General features: G+C 42.7%; 1 protein-coding gene across 1 annotated transcript; it reads left to right on the top strand.

The window, feature by feature from the left end:
- The first annotated feature begins 1,533 nt into the window (after nt 1-1,533).
- On the top strand, nt 1,534-22,431 carry ATP6V1B2 (ATPase H+ transporting V1 subunit B2). The gene is made up of 14 exons (XM_039524805.1): nt 1,534-1,691; nt 7,940-7,995; nt 8,941-9,039; nt 9,779-9,872; nt 9,997-10,074; nt 11,061-11,200; nt 11,618-11,719; nt 15,612-15,709; nt 16,215-16,338; nt 17,086-17,236; nt 18,692-18,774; nt 19,538-19,642; nt 20,318-20,447; nt 20,571-22,431. Exons 1-14 carry the CDS (start codon nt 1,556-1,558, stop codon nt 20,711-20,713), a joined length of 1,539 nt encoding a protein of 512 aa, XP_039380739.1. The 5' UTR covers nt 1,534-1,555; the 3' UTR covers nt 20,714-22,431.
- The last annotated feature ends 320 nt before the right edge of the window (nt 22,432-22,751 follow it).

Below are 22,751 nucleotides of genomic sequence, written 5' to 3'. Positions count from 1 at the left end.
TCTGAGGACTGAGGGGGAAAAGCTAATATTGTGTGACTATTGAAAAAGGCTAACAGCCTGCCCAAGCTACCTACAGGCTCATTAGCCTGACATTGATCCCGGATAAAATCAGTAAAAATGTAAAGGATGCTGGAATAATTAATGCCAATCAACGTAGTTTAATGTGGGGTGGGGGGAGTCTTGTCAAACAAACTTGATATCATTTTTTATTAGATGAAAAGTTTAGTTGAGAAAGGCAACTCTGACCCTGCCCTTAAAACTATGAATCTAAGAAACTGCACTTGATGTTCCAGATATGACTGAATCAGTGTATGGAGCATCTTTGCACATGAAGCCATGTTTCATTTCATGTTTGCTATCTATCCTAGGACACTCTTGTTGCACTCTTAGATCTGTCTGTTGTTTTAAGCTGGAGCATGTTATTAAAACTTTTGTCAGAATGCAAACACACACACACAGAGCTTGTTGGAATATCTTCTAGGAGCACCATATTCTGCTAAATCCATCCCCTGATGACCAAAGTGGAGTCTCTGTGTCCTCTCCAGCAGAGTTACAACAGGGACAGGATAGCATTCTATTCAGCTCTGACATAAAAAAATAGCTACATTCACACAAATGTACACATAACTTCTGAATGCTACACTCTCAGCTATGACTGTTCTCTTGGTATAGCTGTGCTGTGGAGTGCTACAATCAGAGTCATGCAGCATTTTGAAAGGCCTGAAGAAGAGTCATGGCAATCTGCTGGTACACCATAGTCTATTTTCTACAGAAGTGGCAAAGAGTTCTGTGGCACCTAATAGACTAACAAACGTGTTGGAGCATGAGCTTCTGTGGGTGAAAACCGACTTCATTGGATGCATGCACAAAAGCTCATACTCCAATATATTTGTTAGTCTATAAGGTGCCACAGGACTCTTTGCTGCTTTTACAGATCCAGACTAACACGGCTACTCCTCTGATATTTTCTACATGTGTTTCCAGAAAATACTGAGCAGACGCAAGAGTTGCTCAAGGCTGGGTCAAGGGGTGTGTGACTAGGCCCAATGGTGGAACTAAGCAAGGTGCAGTATAGCCTTCCCTCTCGGGGAACATTCCCTAAACGTGCTGGGATGCTATGGGGGAGCCTCTGCCAGGCAGTGGTGTCAGCCGCACCTCTGAGGATGCTTACAACAGGAGATGGACAGAGTTCAAAGCAGACACATTTTTGAAGTTTAGGAAAAAGAAGAGGGGAAAAATCATTCTGGAGATTTAAAAGAAAAAATGCAATACATTTGTTCCCTTTCTCCTCAACCAGCTCCACTGAAAACTAACTTTCTTTCTTTCCCCACTTCCCTTCCTCCTTCTTCCCTTTCTCCCCCTTTCCCATCCTCTCCACTCTCCCCTCAGGCTTCCAGCACCCTGGCTAGCTCCCCAGCCATTGGCGGTCGCGCGCCCCCAGCCCTCTCCCCTCCGTCCGCCAGTTCCGGGTCTCGGCGGCGCGCACGGCGGCGGGAGGGGGAGCGGGTATATCAGCGCCTGCGCAGGGGCGCTGCAGGGCTCAGACGGAGACAAGATGGCGGCGCTGCGGGCGATCCGGGGGGTGGTGAACGGGGCCGTGTCCGAGCTGTCCGGGGGCAAGAGCGGCGCGGCCGCCGCACGGGAGCAGGCGGCGGCTGCCAACCGGGACTACATCTCCCAGCCCCGACTGAGTGAGTCCCGGGCCGCGGCTCCCCGTTCAGAGGCACCCGGGGGGCAGAGGCTGGGCCGGGGGGGGGAGCATCGTACCCCAGTCGGGGGACGGCGAGGGGAGTGAGGCCGGGCCGGGGGGAGGGGCCCTCATCGTACCCCAGTCGCGGGGGGAGAAGAGGCTGGGCCGGGGTGTGTGGGGGCGCAGGAGGCTGGGCTGGGGCCCCATCATACCCCAGGCGGGGGAAGAGGCTGTGCCGGGGTGTGTGTGGGGGCGCAGGAGGTTAGCTGGGGGCCCCCATCATACCCCAGGCGGGGGGGGGAAGAGGCTGGGCCGGGGTGTGTGTGGGAGTTGGGGGGGGGCAAGAGGCTGGGCTGGGGGGGACCCCGCCACACCCATGTATGGGGGGGATGATAAGCGGCTGAGCCTGGTTCCTCGTGACCTCTGCATCCCTAAACCCAGATTCTAATTACTAATGCTCCCTCCATTCCAGGCAGGTGGGTTAGGCCCGAGCCCCTAATTTTTCTTAGCCATTAGACTCCCCACTAAATGCCTGTTGGTGCTGTCCTGTTCCCCTTGGCTGGGATGCCCTTATCTGCTCCTCTGGCCCTGTCCCCAGACCATTCGCACTGGTCCCAGTACTTCCAAGCCATCTCTTGTCCTGTCATCTGACCCATCCCTTCTCCCCAGACCAGTGTCTTGGGCTTGAGTGGCCACTGGGTGGAAATAGACCAGCTTGGCCCCAGTGTTGGAGTGTAGGTCGGTGTTAAACAGAGTAGGCTTGTTCTGTTAGTTCCAGGGTCTGGGTCTGCATGGTGTAGGAATAAGAGTCAGAAGTTGAGTGTGCCTTGTGGATGGGACTGGATTTGAGTAGCAGCCCCCTGAGATTACCACCTTTTGGGTGTTTATCAGTGTAGTAGAGTTGACTTCCCCTGTCTGTGATAAAGCTGTACAGATTCTTATTGGGGACAGAGCACTTACTCCACATAGGCAATTAGGAAAGTCTAAGGGCTTTATCTGGCTTCTTTACACAGGTAATGGCTTTTCCTTGTAATATTACCACATGGGACTCTTGGCATGGATGAGCCATAAATAAAAATTATGAGATATAGAGGCTATTGTAAAAGATTGTGGTGTTTGCTACATTTACTGGGCACAACCCCTTGAAGTAGCATCAATAAGGGTTATGCGGTGTTACCCACACCATGAGCCTTCTGTGTGCAGAATATGGCTGCTGACAAATTCCAGTTTCCATTTCAACAGGAATGGTTCTATAACAGGCAGATGGTGGATATTGCTTTTAGTTAGTATCCTTAAAGTGGTGTGAGGGTAGCTATTCTTACGGAGTATTAATTGTTCTGATTTTTACTTGAGTAAAGGACAATAAGGGATTGTGAAACATCCCCCTTCCTATGGATTGACTAATCTGTTCCTGAGCCCTTCCAAGGTCATGTGATTGCACTGCAGCTTAATGGGAGTGTGAAACTGACTACATAGATATGCAAGATGTATCATACAATAATGGACTTCTAACACATGTACAAGTACTAAATGTGGTTTGGAGCAGGTGTTATATAGCTAATCATGACTACAGATTTTTTTATATTTCAAAGTGACTTATTTATCCAAGCTCTACAGTAAAATCCTATATTGTTTAAATTTAGGCAAGGCTATTTAGGTGGAGGTGGGCACATCTGACTATTACAGACACATTCCAGAGGGGCCTGCTTGCTCTCATTTGGAAATGCATGTGCTTCCAGAAGGAGAGGACAAACTGAAAACTCTTCCCTAAATCTGAGTGCACTAGATTGTAAGGGGTAATCATTTGCTGTACTGTGTGTGAGAGAGAGAGAAGGGAGCAGGGGATGGAAGTAGATGTATAGCTGTATTAGTTATAACTAACTTCTAAATTTCTGCTGCATGGAGTACAGAAATAAAGCAAGGTGATTTTTCTCAAGATATTCAATACCCTGGCTCTCAGCCCCCAATGCTGCCCCTCTTCAGTTGGAGCAAGTGCTCCTAGTGAGGGGCACATCACTGACAGAAGGAGGGTAGTATGGACCTCAGCCATGTAGTATTTACTGCAGTGGCTGTAAGTTGATCTAACGTAGGTTGACTTAAATTTGTAGTGCAGACATGCCCTAAGTTAGAGACTCATTCTTAATTCAAAATCAGTAAGGACACTTTAATATTTTTATTTGGTTCTGACAAGCTCTTCATAAGTAGAACTGACTCAACTGCTATGAGCTTATATGTTTTACTGGATACAGAAGCTGGAGTTTCTTCAATGTAATTGGTATGACTACTGACTTAATTTTGTGCTAATAGTCAAATTTTGGATACATCTAGTTGCTAGTTATCCACTATTTTGTATTTCCCTGCATGACACAGATCAGTTTTCTGGCAGAAACTGAGCATATTACTGTAAATAGTGTGAGGTGAAATTGAGGGGAGGGATGTGATTTTGTACATTAAAACTGTTGTAATTGTGAAAGTTGAGGAAAAGGGGAAATAGTGATTCTACTAGGCGGTTATTTCACAGTTCTAAATCCTTTACTGCAGTGTGGGTATGAAGAAGGCCAAAACTGATTGGAGCAGTGTTTTTGCTAGAACTCTTGATTTAGATCAGTTGAAGTTGTGTGATTAAGTAACTCTGTGAAAGAGCCTGTATACTTAAGTAACATGAGTTTTCTGACTATGTAGACAAGTAACCTCTTTGCCTTTGCCTTTTTGAGTATTTCAATTGAGTCTGAAGTCCAGATCAGTAACTGTGGACCCAAAAAGTCATTCAAAATCATCTTCATCCAAAAGTAGAAGGGAACAGGACCCAGAAGCCCAAGATGCAGCCAGATGGGGTGGTTTAGTGGTTTGAGCATGGAGGTTTGGAACACCTGTTCTATTTCCTGGGGGTTGAACTTATTCAACTTAGCTCTGTCTTTCTAAGGTAGAGTTGCATGCAGTTGAACTTCTTTCTTGGACGAGCCTTTTAAAAATTAAGTGTATGTCTGCTCAGAATGGACAATACAGATCCTGTGGTCATGTATCAATCAGCATGGATTTTTCAGCATTTCCCCTCAGAGTGAACCTTCCTCTATTGCTAGGCACTTGCTGTCTGCTTTCCACCTCATAGGCGGCTGCATTTTTTGTGGGGTGTGTATATGTGTGTGTGTGTATATGTGTGTGTGTGTATATGTGTGTGTGTGTATATATATATATATAGCTTGTAACACTTTGGAATCCTTTGAGATAGAAGGGTCTTTATATATGTAAAATATTACATTGAGATTTGATTGTGACCCACCTCATAATTGGAATGGCTAAAATGTTATTGAAAATGGGGATTTGGAGTCAGCATGCCAAGCTGCTTGTGTGATACCAATAGATTTGATGCTGTTGAATGTAATGACTCTGGTATCTCACTGATGGACAATGTTAGGAAGTGAGCTGTTCACCCTGGATCAGTGAGGAAGTGCTGATAAGACTGTCACAAGTTAAAATGTAATGTTGCTCAATATAGTTCTCTCCTGTTTTTTGTAAATGTCTGGCTCCACCCTCACCCTGATTTTTTTTTTTTAAAGTGCCATTCACATTGGGTACAAACACTGAATAGTTCTAATTGGCATAACAAGAATGAGAAGTGTTCAGTTCAGAGAAACCCAAAGTGTCTAACTTGGGACAAACGAAACATTTCCTTGTAAGTAAAAAAGATACAGAGCTAGACTTCTCATCCTCTTTAGCTTTAATATTTATCTAAATTCAGTTATAACCAACCAAATGTAATAGAATGGCTCCTCTAAGCTGCTTACGTAGTATAGTATCTGATTTGTTTCATCTCCAGGTTAAAAGCTCTCAAGATTATACTATTATGCTTGTTCATCAGCAAACTCTTGTTACCTTTGTTAACACTGTAAATATCACACTGTTGACATAATACAGAAAACATGATTTAGGTACACATCTTTCAGTGTATACTAAACTCTCACATTGTCTGGCCTACACTGTATTTCCAGGTCTTCATAGCCTGTTTTTGTCCACATGAGATTAGTGATCTTTCCCTAAGACTAAAGGTTCCTGGTAACATTCTTTTCTTGGTCATATTAGTCTGTTTTCCCAATCTACAAATAGCTCAACTTGCTCATCCTTCTCCTCCCTCCTCCCCTCCCCCCCCCAACTGATTAATGATTACTCTCTTGCTTAGTCTTCCCTTGTGACTCTGGTAGAGGAGCCTTGTGGCTCTCAAACACTTCCTGTATTCACAGATCAAGTGAGGCGAAGCTTAAACACAGACACTGGTGCCCTGTTTGGGAGTAATAAGGGTTCTAGTGGAATAACAGTAATCATGCTTGGAAAGTCATTTCCTGTTGTCAGCGTCTGCAAAGTTATGTTCTACACATTAATAGTAATGTCTTACTACCAAAAAGATGTGCCAGTTACAAGGTGAACAATAAAACCCATCCTGTAAAGTGTTGGGCTCATCTCATGCCACAGTCCCATGAGTCAATGTTTAGTGCCCACTGGTGTGGAGGAATGTTCAGAAGTAGCTGTGAAGTTTCCACCCCCCCCTCCGAGCAACTTAGTTACACTGACCTTAAACCCTTGTTGGCTGCACTATGTCAACAGAAGAGCTTCAGTTCTCTTGTTGACATAGCTACTGCCTCTTGGGGAAGTGGATTAACTACCCCATCTGTTTCATCACTTAAGCACTACAGCTGCTCTGATGCTGTGTTTTTAGTGTAGACCTACTGTGTTTGTCTAAAACGTTGACTTCAGACATCTGTGCATGTTTCTACTCAGACTTGAGACAGTGCACCTTAAATGAGCTGTGGTAAATACTATGTAATTTCTGGATTACTGACTAAAGTGAAACACCATCTTTCATGGTGCAGTCCCATAGCTTCTCATGAGATGATGCTGAAAGGTTCCCTTCCAGCAGCAGTTGGCATGGTATGCTGGAAAATGTTTCCCAAATGCATTGTAGGTGCTCTGAGGATCAGCAGCTTTTGAGCAAGTGAGATTCCTCATCTGGTCACATCTGAGTGTAAGTTAAACTAAATGTAATGCAGATTTTTTTTGGGTGTATTTTAACAACACTAAGCAGGATATTTTACTGCTCTTGTTAAAGATGACTATTTGAATCTTGAGATAATGGCATATAGTGTTTGCTTGTTGCTTTGATCTCTGTTAAAAGACTAACATGCAGTGAGTTACTACTGCCCTTATAGACTCATAGACTTTAAGGTCAGAAGGGACCATTATGATCATCTAGTCTGACCTCCTGCACAATGCAGGCCACAGAATCTCACCCACCCACTCCTGTAACAAACCCCTAACCTACGTCTGAATTATTGAAGTCCTCAAATCTTGGTTTAAAGACCTCAAGGTGCAGAGAATCTTCCAGCAAGTGACCCATGCCCCATGCTGCAGAGGAAGGGGAAAAACCTCCAGGGCCTCTGCCAATCTGCCCTGGAGGAAAATTCCTTCCTGACCCCAAATATGGCCATCAGCTAAACCCTGAACATGTGGGCAAGACTCACCAGCTGGCACCCAGGAAAGAATTCTCTGTAGTAACTTGGATCCCACCCCATCTAACATCCCATCACAGGCCATTGGGCATATTTACTGCTAATAATCAAAGATCAATTAATTGCCAAAATTTAGGCTATCCCATCATACCATCCCCTTTACTTATCCTATACTTCAAAGGTTGCTATCAGTAACTTTTTAAGGTTTTGCAATTAATTGTGTAGTATTTATCTGTTACAGACTTTTCCCAATTGATAAAATGTTTGGATGCATCACATTGATTACCTTTCTGATGAATTAAAATGGCAGTTACTTCACTGCATGCAGTACCATTACACAATAGTTTAGGATAGATAGGGAATTGAACTGTATCTGATGGAAAGAACAGGGAATCTAGATAGTTTTTTGTTTAAATTTGACCATATTATGTAGGTTTACATCACTGAACTCATGGCTTTTCTCTGGTCATAAGTTACCTCTCCAATGCTACAGTGTCCTGTAACACCACTTGAGGATATTGGCCGAGTAGGGACTCCAATAAAAGAATGCTGGTTACAGAATCACCAGCACCAGGTAATGGCACTTGCTGTTCTGTTCACATAGCTTCCACTAAATATGGAAGGTCACACAGATTCAGAGGAGATTAGATCCCCAGACATTGCAAAGGGGGCGTTCTTCTACTTATTCAGTGTAGAATGCTTATGCTGATTTTAATATATTGTCTGACTTGCACCTTTTATATTTCAGCATATAAAACTGTATCAGGAGTTAATGGTCCACTGGTAATCTTGGATCAAGTTAAGGTAAAAATTATTCTAATGAAATCTTCTTTTGAGGGAGATGGTGCAGGAAAGCTGGCTTGTGGTCTAGATACACATTTGAAGAGTCTTTAGCTCTGCATTCCATGGGTCCTGTGATCTAGTTTAAATGCAAGATCTTGTTTATATTCCCAACACTCAGAGCTAAATGCCAAAACTTGCCACAGAGACTGCTTCAGGACATTGGGACAGGCTGTCAGGCACCCTGGTTGGAAAGAATGTCCTGTGGGTGAAATGGAAAGGAGTATAAGCCTGCCACAGTGCTGTTCATACTTCTACGTTTGAAGAGAAGTGGGGAAAAGGATGCTACAGTTGAACAGTCTAAACTCTAATGCATATTCATTTTTATCAAACTCAAATTTAATGTTAATGATTCAAATCTTGTAAAGTACTTGGTGCATGGTATTGGATACATGAACAAAAGGAAACAATTTTAGCATATGCTTATCAAATATTTGGGGGGAGTTAGAAGGGAAGGGGTATTTCTGTTTCATAGGAGGGTTGCAGGGGTTATTGGGGTTGCTTGTGGTAGACAAGCTACAATTTTCCATTGCTAGAGTTCTTGGCTTCTCTTTAACATGGATCTCTGTTGTACTTGACTAGTGGCATAGGGCTTCAAATAAGTTTGAGATTACTATGACTCTTCTCAAGAGAACAGTTTCAGGCTGTCTTTAGACAAGTTTTATTTTTTCCTCACCAGCTTGCTAAATCTACCACTCAGATTAAGGAGATCATCATAAAAATAGCTACCTTTTTGTCAGTAAACCTTAACTGCCTTGGTGTTTCCCTTTGACTGTGAATTCCGTAAAAGATAACAGAGCTTGAGACAAAAAGCTACCATAAGTCTGTTATGGATAATGTGGTAACTCTAGTTGGTGGATTTTAACTGTTTTTTCCCCACTGTCTTACAGAGTTTTTTTTCTGCATTAGTTTCCTAGGTATGCAGAGATTGTCCACTTGACACTTCCTGATGGCACAAAGAGAAGTGGGCAGGTTTTAGAAGTCAGCGGCTCTAAAGCTGTAGTTCAGGTAAACTAGGGACAGAATTGTCCTATAAAGACTTTTCCTTAGTGGGCATCAGTCTGGGCTATGGCAAATCTAAAGTCTTTGTAACTTAATATAACCTTCTTGAGCCAAAACTTACTATAAATTAAAAAAAACACTTGGAAATAATTGGTGCGTGGATCTGAGTAACATTCAGTTTTTGCTTTTGTTTAAAAATTAAGGAAACGTCTAATCAGAATAGGGTCTTGTAGACATAAGGCAAGAGTCATACTCCATCTTCTCCATGAAACATGTACCACTACAATGTAGATGCATTGTAAAGCTTCAGTGTATTTGAGACACAGCTCTGTGTAGTTCTCAAAGCAGCTGTTAATAGTTACCACTGTAATCCTACTTAGCTGAAGAGCTTTACTGTGTAGGCAGAAGAAAATGATCTTAAATTTTAAAGAAGTGATCCCTGAAAGCCACTGGCATTCTTGGTTAACTACTTTTTACAGGTCATGTGTAAAATATATTTTTATACAGTGCTGGTTTCTATACATATCTGTACAAATGAACAGTTTCTAAATGGTCTTGGAAATTCCTTTATTACACAGATCTACCTTGCTTTTGCTGCTTGGTTAATCCATTGCTTGTTGTGTTAGAGAATCACTGACCTGTATATCTCCATCCCATCTGTTATAACTCTTTGCACAATGTCTTTATCTACCTATGCTAAAGGAACATTTATCCATTTCACCTGGTCTCTTCTGATATATTGCAGGTATTTGAGGGAACTTCGGGTATTGACGCTAAGAAAACATCTTGTGAATTTACTGGGGATATTCTCCGAACCCCAGTATCTGAGGATATGCTTGGTATGCACTAGATCTTGCTCTTTGGATTGAACAGATTTATTTTCATGTAATATTATTGCAGATGGGAAAACTAGGTAACTACTGTCCTGTTCATATAATTATAATCTTGTTACTGTTTTTGCAGGTCGTGTATTTAATGGATCAGGAAAACCTATTGACAGAGGTCCCATTGTCTTGGCTGAAGATTACCTGGACATTATGGGTATGTTTTTTAATCTGTTTTGGTTTCTGGTAGCATGAATCTTGCTTTCTGCTTTTGAGTAATCTTAGTGACAGGCTTGTAACTGAACATGAATGCTAATTGGCAGCATAAATGAAAACAGTGGCTTGCTGAAGAGTATTTAGAACTTTACTGAGTAAATCACTAGTGATACCAGAGAAACAGAAGAAAGTGGGATGACAGAGAGATGGCCTCTATGCATCCTCTCCCAAACTAGAAGGTCTGAGACAATTCAGTTAATCAGTCGATTGGCTGAAGCAGAGAGAAAATCAGGGGTGCTCTGAAGCTGCACAGATATAAAATGAGTAGGCTTCCTTTCAGTTTGAACTTCTGGTTCAAAAACTATTCATGGTACCCATTTCTGACAGGAAGCAAAAGGCTGACTTTTGACTCCAATTCCATTATGTACTCTACACAAAATGCAGTGACAAGCCACTTTTCAGAGGCCTCTGCAAATGAAACATAGCCCTAAAATCATGCAGCAGGCGTAGAAAGTACTGAGTGCCCAGTAACTCATCAGGAAGTTGTTCATAAACTGTTAAGATGGGCCCCCAGGGCAAGTGGTCTGGTTTTTTCCCTACAGTAATGCATGGCAGTTCTTAATTAGGGAGAGTGCTTTGGTTAAAGTGGTTTAATAGCGCTAACTATAATAGGCTTGTGGTAACGTTCCCCCAAAGATAAGAGGGTGTTAATTTCCCTCCAAGGAGTAGGATGACAGTATCCTATCCCTTTTGTCTGCATGCATATAAAATGCCAAACTGATAAATGATCTCATGACCAATAAAAAAGGGTCAATGGACTAATGTCAAAGTAGAACCAGAAGTGTCTGGTGAGCTAAAATGTTTGTGGTTCTAAATGCAGTGCATTTTTGTAGCCTTATTTTGAAACCTTGCCTTGAAACCTTTATTAATCTATGCATTGTAAAGTTAGATAAATAATGTGGCGGCTTCTCTGTGAAAATACAATAGGTCAACCAATCAATCCTCAGTGTCGAATCTACCCAGAAGAGATGATTCAGACTGGCATTTCTGCAATAGATGGCATGAACAGCATTGCCAGAGGACAGAAAATTCCCATATTCTCTGCTGCTGGTTTGCCCCATAATGAGGTGGGTGCTTTAATGGAGCTCTGACAGTCTTGGGAAAAACTAGCTGCTGGAAACATTCAGTTCTGCAGTGCAAAGAACTTCAGATAAATGAGTTATGTGGTGATACAAGTGGAGAGACTGTGTGTGTAAAATATACATAAATTAACACAAAGCTTTAAAACAGAGCAAGTCGTGCTCTCTCAAGATGCTTCTTATCAAAGAATGATTGGCCAGATACTACATAATCTTCCTACTCTAGCACCAGTTTTCTGCCGTCTGTTTTCTCTTGCTTTTGGCTTCAGGGCAAAGTTCTGGGAGACCATTTGTATTTATCCATGTCAAAAAGTGATTTATTCCCTGAGTTAGTCTGTACAGCAGATAAGCAAATGTGCAACTTACTACAGTAGACTTATGCAGGTCCTTCTGCATTCCTCTCAGATTGCAGCTCAGATATGTCGCCAGGCTGGTTTAGTGAAGAAATCCAAAGATGTGATGGACTACAGTGAAGAGAACTTTGCCATTGTATTTGCTGCTATGGGTGTAAGTACCACTATGCTTAGGTACATCATAAAAGTGATTTCTTTCCAGTACTTTCAGAACTGAATAAGATTGAGCAATCAATCCAGTTTGCTATTTCACTGGAATTATGTGAACCGTAATTTTTTTTAGAGGTACTTGTCACATTTTAGGTCAGTCTGTACTATGCTGTTGTAAAAGCAATAGTATTATCTAGGCCAGGGGTCTCAAACATGCGGCCCACGGGCCGCATGCGGCCCACGGAGCTCTTCCCTGCGGCCCGCGGAGCTCCCCCAGTTACTTCCTGTCACCGACAAACTCCCCTCACCCCTGCCCCCCTTCCCGAGTTATTTTCTGTGCCTAAGCTCCCCGTGCGCTGCTCCCCAATGTTTGGGGCCGGGTCTCTCCCCTGCCCCCACTTGCTGCCCCCTCACCGCCCAGGAGCCTGCCCGGGAGCTCACACTGACTCCACTCCTCCGCTATGCCGGCTTCCGGCATCACCTGCTGCCGCAGGGTCCTAGCGCCCCCCTGCACTAGGGTCAGGGCAGGCTGCCCTTCCCCTGCCCTTCTGCCCTAGTCCTGAGACTCTCCAATGCCCCGAGCCTCTCCAATGCCTCAAACCCCTCACCCACAGCCCTCACCCCTGCACCCCCTCCTATCCCCAAACTCCGTCCCAAAGCCTGCACCCCCACCCCCTGCCGCAGCCTGGAGCCTGCACCGAGCACAGAGCCTGCACTCCAGACCCCCTCCCCCATCCAAACTCCAGCCCAGGGCCTGTACTCCAGACCCCCTCCCCCACCCAAACTCCCTCCCAGAGCCTTAGGCAGTAAATCTAAGTGCGTGTTTTGTCCTTTGAGTGAGGTGCATTACTGAGCGTATATATTTATTAAAACTGCTTGGAAATGACTTTGTCAAAAAAAAGAACACTCATGGAAGAAAAGAGTTTTCCAAGACAAATGGGAGAATTTATATTTTTTCACAGAGGTAAAAGATAAAATTCAATGCCTTATTTGTCAGCAAACGATTGCTGTTCCCAAGGAGTATAACGTGCGTCAGCACTGACACGATGCACCGTGAAAAATATGATGCATTCACCGGAAAAATCCGAGGGGAAAAAGTTCAGCAACTTAAAGCAGCATTTGCCAAGCAAAGAAATTTATTTTCAGGGATTAACAAGTCTAGCGAAGATTCAGTAAGAGCAAGTTTTGTGATAAGCGAAATGATAGCTAAATCATCGCGACCTTTTACAGAAGGCTTATTCATAAAAGAATGTCTTATGAAGGCCAGTGAAATTTTATGTCCTGATAGGAAGAAAGTTTTTGAAGGCATAAGCTTGTCTGCAAATACAGTTGCCTGCAGGATAACGGCTTTAGCTGATAATGTGCAAAAACAATTGATTCAAATGGCAAAAGACTTTGAAGTATTTTCAGTTGCTCTTGATGAGAGTACAGATGTATCAGATACCGCACAGTGTGCAGTGTTCATTAGAGGTGTGGACTGCAATTTGAATATAACTGAAGAATTGCTAGACTTAATGCCACTGAAGGGTACCACAACGGGACGTGACATATTTCAAGGATTGGAAGAGTGCATTGAAAAAGCTGCGCTGCCATGGAACAAACTCGTATCTTTGGCTACGGACGGTGCGCCATCAATGTGCTCTGAAAACATTGGTGTGGTTGGATTATTGAAGACCAAACTGAACAGCCTCAATATACCAGGAATTAGCTTCACCAGTATACATTGTATTTTGCACCAAGAAGCCCTGTGTAGTAAAAGTCTACAAATGAAAGAAGTTATGGATGTAGTTGTTAAAACTGTTAATTTTATACGTGCACGAGGGCTGAATCACAGACAGTTCACTTCTTTTCTAGCAAGTATGGACAGTGAATATGGGGAACTTCTGTATCACACTCAAGTTAGATGGCTGAGTCGTGGAAATGTTTTGAAGCGTTTTTTTTGCACTTAAAGAGGAGATTGATTCCTTCATGAAAATGAAAAACAAGGAGGTTCCACAGCTTGCTGATTCCACTTTTATCTGCAACCTTGCTTTTCTAACAGATGTAACTGATCACCTGAATGCACTGAACTTGAAACTTCAGGGTAGAAAACAGGTGATAACACAGATGTATGACAGTATTAAGTCATTCAAAGTCAAGCTTACTTTATGGGGGAAAGAGCTGACTGCTGGCAATTTGGTCCATTTCTCAACTTTGAATTCCTTAGGAAAAGTTGAACCCAAATCCTTGAAAGAGTATGCAGAGATCATTTCTAACTTACACAAACAGCTTGATGTGTGGTTTAAAGATTTCAAGGCACTTGAACCACATTTTCAACTTTTTTCCACACCATTTGCTGTTGAAATTGACAATGTTGCAGAGGAAATGCAGATGGAGTTAGTGGAGCTTCAGTGTGACACGATTTTGAAGCAGAAGTATACAGATGTTGGAATTCCAGAATTCTACAGGTTTCTTTCACAAGAAAGATTTCCCATGTTATTCTCTGCTTCTGCAAGGATAATGGCAATGTTTGGAAGTACATATATATGTGAACAGTTTTTCTCTTCCATGAAGATTAACAAATCTGTGTTAAGGTCAAGGCTCACTGATAAACATTTGCAAGCAACACTGAGATTGGTTTCGTCTCAAGATATCAAACCTAATATTGATGCTCTGGTTGATGCAAAACGCTGCCAGCTAAGTGGCCAAAAATGAAATGACTGTCAAAATTAGCACTGACGTTTCACATTACAGTTAAAGAAGTTAATAAAAAAGTTAATAAATTGACTTTTAATAGCATACTATATTTTAATACTATACTACTATATTACTCTTCATTTTTTTTTCTGCCTACCTCCAGGCGCTTCCCGCTGCCAAACAGCTGTTGGTGGCACTTTGCACTTTCCAGGGGGGAGGAGCGGGGAGCCGCGCGCTTAGGGGAGGAGGTGGAGAAGAGACAGGGCAGGGGCGGGGCCTCATGGAAGGGGTGGATTGGGGGTGGGGTCAGGGGCAGCAAGGGGGCGTGTCAGTGATGCGGCCCTCGGGCCAATGCACTAGTCCTCATGCGGCCCTCGGGGTCATTTTGAGTTTGAGACCCCTGATCTAGGCTGATAAGTCTACCTGTCAAAGTCTGATGGGAGAATGATTCATGGGGTAGAATGGTGTCTGTAAGAATAGGTGATTCCATTGTAATTGGAACACAAGAGGAGAACATTTTAAATGATCCTAAGCACTGCCTTTTAAAAAACTTAGTTAACTGTGTAAATTGCTCAGATTGCAACCCCTACCACAATTGAAGGGGAGACTTTAATGTATCAAGATATTCTGTTGCTGTCTGTAGCAAGCCATCCCGCTGAGAAATCTAAACACTCCGTTTCTTAACATATTATGCATCTGTTTTGTAGTGTCATTGCATTGTCACATTCTCAGATTAGGTGGAGACAGAATTGTTGTCATTTTGGTCTAACTCCAAATTCTTCTTGGGACAGTGCTTACTAAAGAGCAATATCACAGTTACTTGAATGGTAGGATGACAATGCACATGCATTCAAGCTAGATCTCTCTGGAGTTCTGCAGGACATCTGACTGTCAGAGGATTGTTGCATGTTCCTCTCCCTAGGTTGACAATTGTCTTCATTTGACTAGGCTTGGTCATGAGAGTAAGGCAAGAGATTTCATCTCTACCTCTCCTGCCACATTTGGTCCTGAGCGCTGATTCCTTTATGACAATATATTGCACTATGGATAGACTGTCCAACATTATTCTTAGTCACAGGTTGACTGAAAGGATGGGCTTGTAGTATAGATACTAAAGGCTTGCACCAGCTCTGAACCAATCTTTAAATTCTGATTATATAAAGTAAGTTATTTGCAAACAGGGGGACTGTTTTAAATGACAACTGGATATTGTGGTTTAGGTGAACATGGAAACGGCTCGATTCTTCAAATCTGACTTTGAGGAAAATGGCTCCATGGACAACGTGTGTCTGTTCTTGAACTTGGCCAATGATCCAACGTAAGTAGGTAAAATGGCTGTTTTTCCCAGCCAGAAATGTGGAGCACTGGTGCACTGGAAAACATGTCACTATGGTGTCCAAAAGCTGCTGGAAATTGGTTTTGAGAACCTTAGTATCATAGGGTTAGAAGGGAACATAACAGTCATCTAGTCTAACCTCCTGCCAAGATGCAGGATTGTTGTTTAAACTATCCAAGACAGATGCCTATCCGGCCTTCTTTCGAAAGCCTCCAGTGAAGGAGCTTCCACAACCCTCCGAGACATCTGTTCCGTTGTCCTTAAAAGAAGTCACGTTACTGGCTTGTCAAATATCATGCGTTAGTGACAGTAGACTCTGAGATAATATAGACCTGGACACTAATTATATGCATTCCAATTAGTATATTGAGGTTTCACAGGGCTCCTAACCTGTTCCCTCTCTCACTTTTGAGTTGTGCTGTTCAATGTATGTAGTTGTAACTTCAAAGTATTGGGCAGTGTTGAACATGCCATTCTGTCCTTTCAGCATTGAGCGTATTATCACCCCTCGACTTGCGCTAACCACTGCTGAGTTCTTGGCCTATCAGTGTGAGAAGCACGTACTGGTCATTCTGACGGATATGAGCTCCTATGCTGAAGCTCTACGAGAGGTACTTATTCCTGTTTAGCAGATAAATGTGTCTGCCTGTTAGACACCCTCCAAAAAGGGCTGAGATCTAATGGGAGCATAAAATGATGAGTAATTTATTCAGCAAACATCTAGCTGTTCAGTCCTTTTTGAGAAGGATACATAATTCATTTTAAAAAAGCTAGTCTGTCAGGTTTTAAGTTATTCCTAACAAGTTAGTCTAGATGCGGGGATGGACAGTGCATACCGCCAACTTTCCACATTCCATGCTAAACCAGACCACCTGTAATTTGGGCTCTGTCAGAAATAACAGCGCACAGGAATCTCCCGTTTCAAAACTAATTTATCCAGTTGCTTATAGCTCTAGTGGGAAAATGTATAAAAATTACTGATGTTTGCATAAGCTACTTCTGCATTTCTCAGGCTTCTGAAACTAGCCAGAACTGTGTCATAAAGCATTGCAAAATTGGCTTGTCTGCCTAGATATATAATTCCTTTGTAGTGGAGACTGATTCAGTAGTTCCTTGTTAACCTTGCAGTCAATTTCTGATCAGCATTACAGGATCTCTGTTTTACACAGGGAATGATCTTCATGCCTGGCTTGTGGGTACTCTCTTGTAGAGGATTTGAATAGCTGTATGTTGACACCACCATGTGGCAGGTCCTGTTAATTATTATAATTTTATTGGATGCGCTGGTGGACTTTGTGGTGGCTATGCCTGACCTCTTAGTGATGAGCTTTGAGTAACTTTCCCTGAATTGCCTGCAGGTTTCAGCAGCTAGAGAGGAAGTGCCTGGCCGACGTGGCTTCCCTGGTTACATGTACACCGACTTGGCCACTATATATGAGCGAGCTGGGCGTGTGGAAGGCAGGAATGGCTCCATTACTCAGATTCCTATTCTTACTATGCCCAATGATGGTGAGTCTGGCTGCTTTTCCCTGGGAATAGATCTGCTTTTCACTTATGGGCATGTAACATCACTCACTTGTGTCATGTAGTTCTTGGATGTTTTAGCACTATTGCTGTGTGCATTCCATGGGATGGTATTGATTGAGGATAATCACATGATGCCTGATTCATACCAGTCAGGAGGCTGGAGTTGCTAGTTTTAATCATAGAACTGGAAGGGACCTCAAGAAGTCTTCTAGTCCAGTCCCCTGCACTCAAAGCAGGGCCAAGCATTATCTAGACCATCCCTGACAAGTCTGTCCAACCTGCTCTTAATCTCCAATGCCTGAGATTCCACAATCATTAAGTTACTTGGGTACTGGAGCTCCTTTAGACTTGGGATAAAGATCTGCAACCTCAGTGTTGGCCAAGAAGAGAAGCTGTACCTTAACAGTAAAAATGTGTCCATCCTATTGTGCAACATATAACATCTCAAAGGAATCAGATGTGTCATACAGCTGAGGTGCTCATCTGTGTGTGCAGTATTGTAGCTGTGTTGGTCCCAGGATATTAGACAAGGTGTGAGGCAATATTTTTTATTGGATCCACTTCTGTTCTTGAAAGAGACAAGCTTCTGAATTTATGCACCGCTCTGAAGACCCGAAGAGCTCTGTGTAAGCTCAAAAGCTTGTCATTCACCAACAGAAGTTGGTCCAGTACAAGGTATTACATCATCCACTTTGTTTCTAGTGCTCTTATATGGTCTGTCCAAATCCCATCTGGCTCAAGAGCTGTATTTCAAAGAGTTAGAAGTACTCTAATTTCAGCATCCTCGAGAACCTGTTGGAGAGACAATGTATTAAGACCATTGGATCACCTCAGAGTTTTGGAGGAAAAAAAATATGCACAGTGTAGCATCTCACATGCAAAATACTTCACCTCTCCTCCTTCTTGAGAGGTGTATGAAGCATCATACCACCTATCAAACGGGCAGTGAGGCACAAAGGTGAGATGACTTTCCCTTTCAATCTTTTGCACGGTAAAGCAACTGCATGTGTTCAGGCAATTGGGTATCTAGCAATTTCAAGATGACATGCAGAACAGACTGTCTCTAATAATGCACTGCATTGTTTCTAGTAATGGCAGTGCTGCCTAGGATTTTAGAATGCCCCTTACATTGGTTTAACAAGCCTATTGGTGGCTTTTATCAAGTCCCTTTGGTCCCTTTTCTTAGTGGATGTATTTCTACCTAGTTGAGACTGCACTGCTCTGTTTTGTCATCCTCTGGTTTCTTATGTGCAGTATTTGAATTAGCTTCAAGGCATCTTAGACTGCATACTAATTACATTAGATTATAATGGTATTTAAAGTAAAATATGCTGTTCAGACAGCTTTTATAAAGCTGACACATCAGAGTGGCTTTGGCTGGAATTAATACAAAAAGCAGGGTCTGAAAACTTAACATAAAACCACTTCCTCTTGCAGATATTACTCATCCCATCCCTGACTTGACTGGATACATTACTGAGGGGCAGATCTACGTGGATAGGCAGCTGCACAACAGACAGGTAGGTACCACACCTCTGAGCAGTCTTACATGCCAAGTTCTTAAAGTTAGTTTTAGTCTGCGTTCTTCTATTGGCTAGTTCTTCTGACAAAAGATATTAGAGGAAGGACTTTTATAATACTGGTCTGGTTGAGATTGCAGGTCCTCCGCACCTCTAGAAGTAGGCAGCCCTGGGGGAGAGGATGCCATAGATTGAAGACTGGAGGTCTAAAAGCAATTGCCGGTTTAATCGAACTGGGTGTCTGAATTACTTGCCATGTGTAAGCTGTCCACTCTGACTTTGTTGCAAAGTAAACTTAGCAAGATAACAGATTACAAAGATCCTCTTTGTAGGTTTACAAATCCCTTCCTTGCAAATACGCTCCTGAACTTGAGGGCCAGTCCAAAATTACCACTTCTCAGACTTTCCAGGTTGTGCTATTTCTTTCCATTCTCAGGAGGACTTTTATCTTCATGAGCTAGCTCTTAGGAAGCTGTTTGTATCTGAATTAATACAGAGTTGCAGAAACCGTATTTATGAATTTGTGGTGCTGGTACATGCAAACTAACACTGAAAACATGGAAGTGTTAGAAGCAGCAGATACCAGACTACTGGTTTTTTGAACAGTGGTGTGAATGCCACCAAATTTCTCTCAAGTCTCTCTACAATGAACAGATTGTAGGGTACATGTAGGAAGAAAACTTTCATGTAACAACCAATAATGTTGAGCTTCCACATGCTTTTTTTCAGTGCTATCCATTAACTTTCTTTTCTCCTCCCAAAGATTTACCCACCTATTAACGTGTTACCCTCCTTGTCTCGACTGATGAAGTCTGCTATTGGAGAGGGTATGACCAGGAAGGACCATTCAGATGTGTCCAACCAGCTGGTATGCGTTATCTATCTTATGTGGAATCTGTATTGAGCTGTACATACACCTTTGCTGTGTCTGTCAAGTACCCTGAAAAGGATCAGACATGGCTGGCACTTTCAAATCTGAAGCCGCTTCACTCTGATACCTTAAAGCTTAGATTCTGCTGTAGTATGCTAAGAGCTTTTGTACAAATCTGTTCTATAAGCGACCCATTCCTCCTATTTGGTCTGCTGCTACAAGCCCTTTTCAGTTACTGGGCTTTGTGCACAAACCATATGTAGGCTCTTAATGTACCAATAAATAGTCTGTGGAGTTCTTTCCAGGCTCATTCTGCCAAATACTGCTTTATCTTTCCACACCAACTACTCTGACTGTATTTTGTGCAGTGGGTCATTATCCAGCAGATGCTGTATATATAGTTGGTCAACTTACATTTTTGTTCCTTAAGTAACTTACTCTAATACCAGGTTCTGACACCGCACCCAACACTGTCGTGTCTGAGTGATGTTGTGCTGTTTCTTGCTCCTCCATCCTGCAGCTCTGTTTAAAATCATAGACTCTGGAATAAAAGCCCCAAATTCTGTCGTCCTATCCACCCAGTACACTGTTGGTACTGTACGTCACTCCTTGTAACATAGGTCAAATGCCTCATGATCTTGCTTTCTCCCGTTTGTTTCCCCTCCCTTCTAGTATGCCTGCTATGCTATTGGAAAGGATGTGCAAGCTATGAAGGCTGTAGTTGGTGAGGAAGCGCTTAGCTCAGATGATCTTCTTTATCTGGAGTTTCTGCAGAAGTTTGAAAGGAACTTCATAGCTCAGGGTAAGTATGTCTAAAGTATATGGGACATACTGTGGAAGGCACTCAAACCATGGAGTGACCAGGTCTTGTCTTTGACACTGATCCTCTGGGCTGTTCCCATCATTTAGTCTCTTACCTCTTCAGGTCCTTATGAAAATCGCACTGTTTACGAGACCCTGGACATTGGCTGGCAGCTTCTGCGAATCTTCCCCAAAGAAATGCTAAAGAGAATTCCTCAGAGCACCCTGGCAGAGTTCTACCCTCGAGACTCCACTGCAAAGCACTAGCCACAGTTTCATCTCTAGCTCTGTATTCTGTGAAAGGCTGTTTATTTTCCTCTTTCATGTGTTGGTGTTTACTTGTCACTCCTGTAATTAAAACCAAGAATAAGTGACATGTTGTGCCAGTGTTCCTGATGTGTTACGCTGATAAGAGTTTAAAATATCTCTTTCCAAATCCTGGATCTTTAGTGGTTTTGGTAAAATTTCCTGAGAGGAAGAAGCTTCAAAGTCACCTATCTTTGTAGATGTATGTAACTTCAGTTACTATAATTGTCTTCCCTTAAAGCATCTCAGGAGAGGGATTACCAGAAGCTGCACTTGGTCTCCAAACCAGGAACAATATAACTAGTTATTTAGGGGGAGCCAAGGAGCAAGTGGTAGCCCCCCTCTTGCCCAGAGCATCTGCTTTCAGCCTGATCATGTGCCACTGCTGTGCTGTTGCTTAGAACAGATGGCACTCTGTGCTGACCTGCTATTGTGATGGATGGACAGACTAGCAAGAGGAAAGTTGGCTACATGGCAGTGTACATCTGATACCAGAACACAATTCACTGTTTGCTTTAATTAGAACTGCGGGATCCTTGATCATTTTGCTGCTGTCCCCAGAGTTATGCATATATGAAGTTGCAACATTTGCACAAATAATGCTTTCCAAGTAGCACAGTAAGATTCCTACCTCTTCAGAGATCCAGAGCAGTAAGTCTCTATATGAGGATCATAGGTTTTGTCCTTATCTTGGACTAGGGAGTCAATCAACCTGTTGAACTGCCCCCTTGGAAAAGGTAGAGAAGCAGGAAACTTACTCCAACCATTCCACTCCCTGAAATATAGAAGTCACAAGTATGAAAAGGGGCTAAAACCCAGCACTGTCCCAAATCATGCAGACGCCTGATAGTACAACACTGTAGACTGTCCAAAGCTTCAAACTCTCCTCAGTACAAAACTGAACTGTTACCCCATTATAGGAGACAACCCTATTATACCAGGTCCTCCAGATACAATTGTATTGGTAGTGTTGGAGGGGGGCCCAGTAAACTTTGTAATTTAGAAGTCTTGTACTAAATGATGCACACGGGCAGAAGGCAGCTCTTGTTGGCATGTATGAAAGGATATTTTGAATTCTGTGTTAAATCATTCTCTGCATGACATTGGGCCTTAAACCATGTTTTAACTTTGGTTTAAATCACCCTTCCAAACATGGATTTGGCTAGCCAGTTTAGATCTGGCCAAATGGCTGAGTGTTTCCAAAGCACTCCTAACCCAGCCAATATCTGCATGCTTGGAATTAGTTTAAATCGGGTTCAAAGCCCACTGCAGAGAGGGTTTTAGAGTTCCTTATTTGTCTACTTTCCATTTCCAGGCTAATCTGGTCAGTTCAAGTTATTTTCCTATCCATGCATGAGTTACAAACCATGTTAGTACCTTCCTAGACAAGTGTTAAACTCAGAGGTGCAACATGGTTTAAACTGTGCCGAATACTGACTTCAGCTTGTCCCTCATGTTGCCCTGCAGCTCTGTCCTGTGCAGGTCTCACTTTCTATTGTTTGGGCTCTGTAACTCGGGTGCAATAGCAGATTCTTTAGTGCATTCCATCTTAAAGCTGTATCAATTCTATTTTTCTTGGGGAGGGGGGAATGGGAAGGTGTTAGCATGAGAATATTTTAATGTAGAAAATGTGATATCTGAATAAGTTAAATATGAAAAATAAATGTTGAAGAAATCAAGTCTCAGTGGCTCTATGGTGAAAAAATGTTTTGCTTGGGCTTTCCTGAGGCGTGTGTTTGGAATAGACAGCAGGAGTATCTCCCAATTCCAGTGAAACCATTTTACACACACATCTGCTATGCTAGACTACAAAACTTGAGACCTACTGGTTAAAACTGTAGCAAATCTTCCTCACATTTGCAGGCAAATTTTACAGGAGACATGATCCTGCACACATCTGCTTCGTTTTCCAACTACAGTTGTGGTGGTGGTACTGGTGCATAAATAGGCATTGGCAAAAAGCTCTGCACCTAGAGGATATTGATCCCTGGATTAAATC

This window comes from Mauremys reevesii, linkage group 2 (assembly GCF_016161935.1).
Source record: "Mauremys reevesii isolate NIE-2019 linkage group 2, ASM1616193v1, whole genome shotgun sequence".
NCBI lineage: Eukaryota > Metazoa > Chordata > Testudines > Geoemydidae > Mauremys > Mauremys reevesii.
This window is presented reverse-complemented; position numbering and strand designations above follow the sequence as displayed.

Bases quoted from the DNA above. Each gene is read 5' to 3' on its own strand.
- ATP6V1B2 (XM_039524805.1), top strand. From the start codon at position 1,556: ATGGCGGCGCTGCGGGCGATCCGGGGGGTGGTGAACGGGGCCGTGTCC. The intron at 7,996-8,940 runs GTAAAAATTATT...TTTCTGCATTAG, and splicing joins TAATCTTGGATCAAGTTAAG to TTTCCTAGGTATGCAGAGAT. The intron at 9,040-9,778 runs GTAAACTAGGGA...GATATATTGCAG, and splicing joins GCTCTAAAGCTGTAGTTCAG to GTATTTGAGGGAACTTCGGG.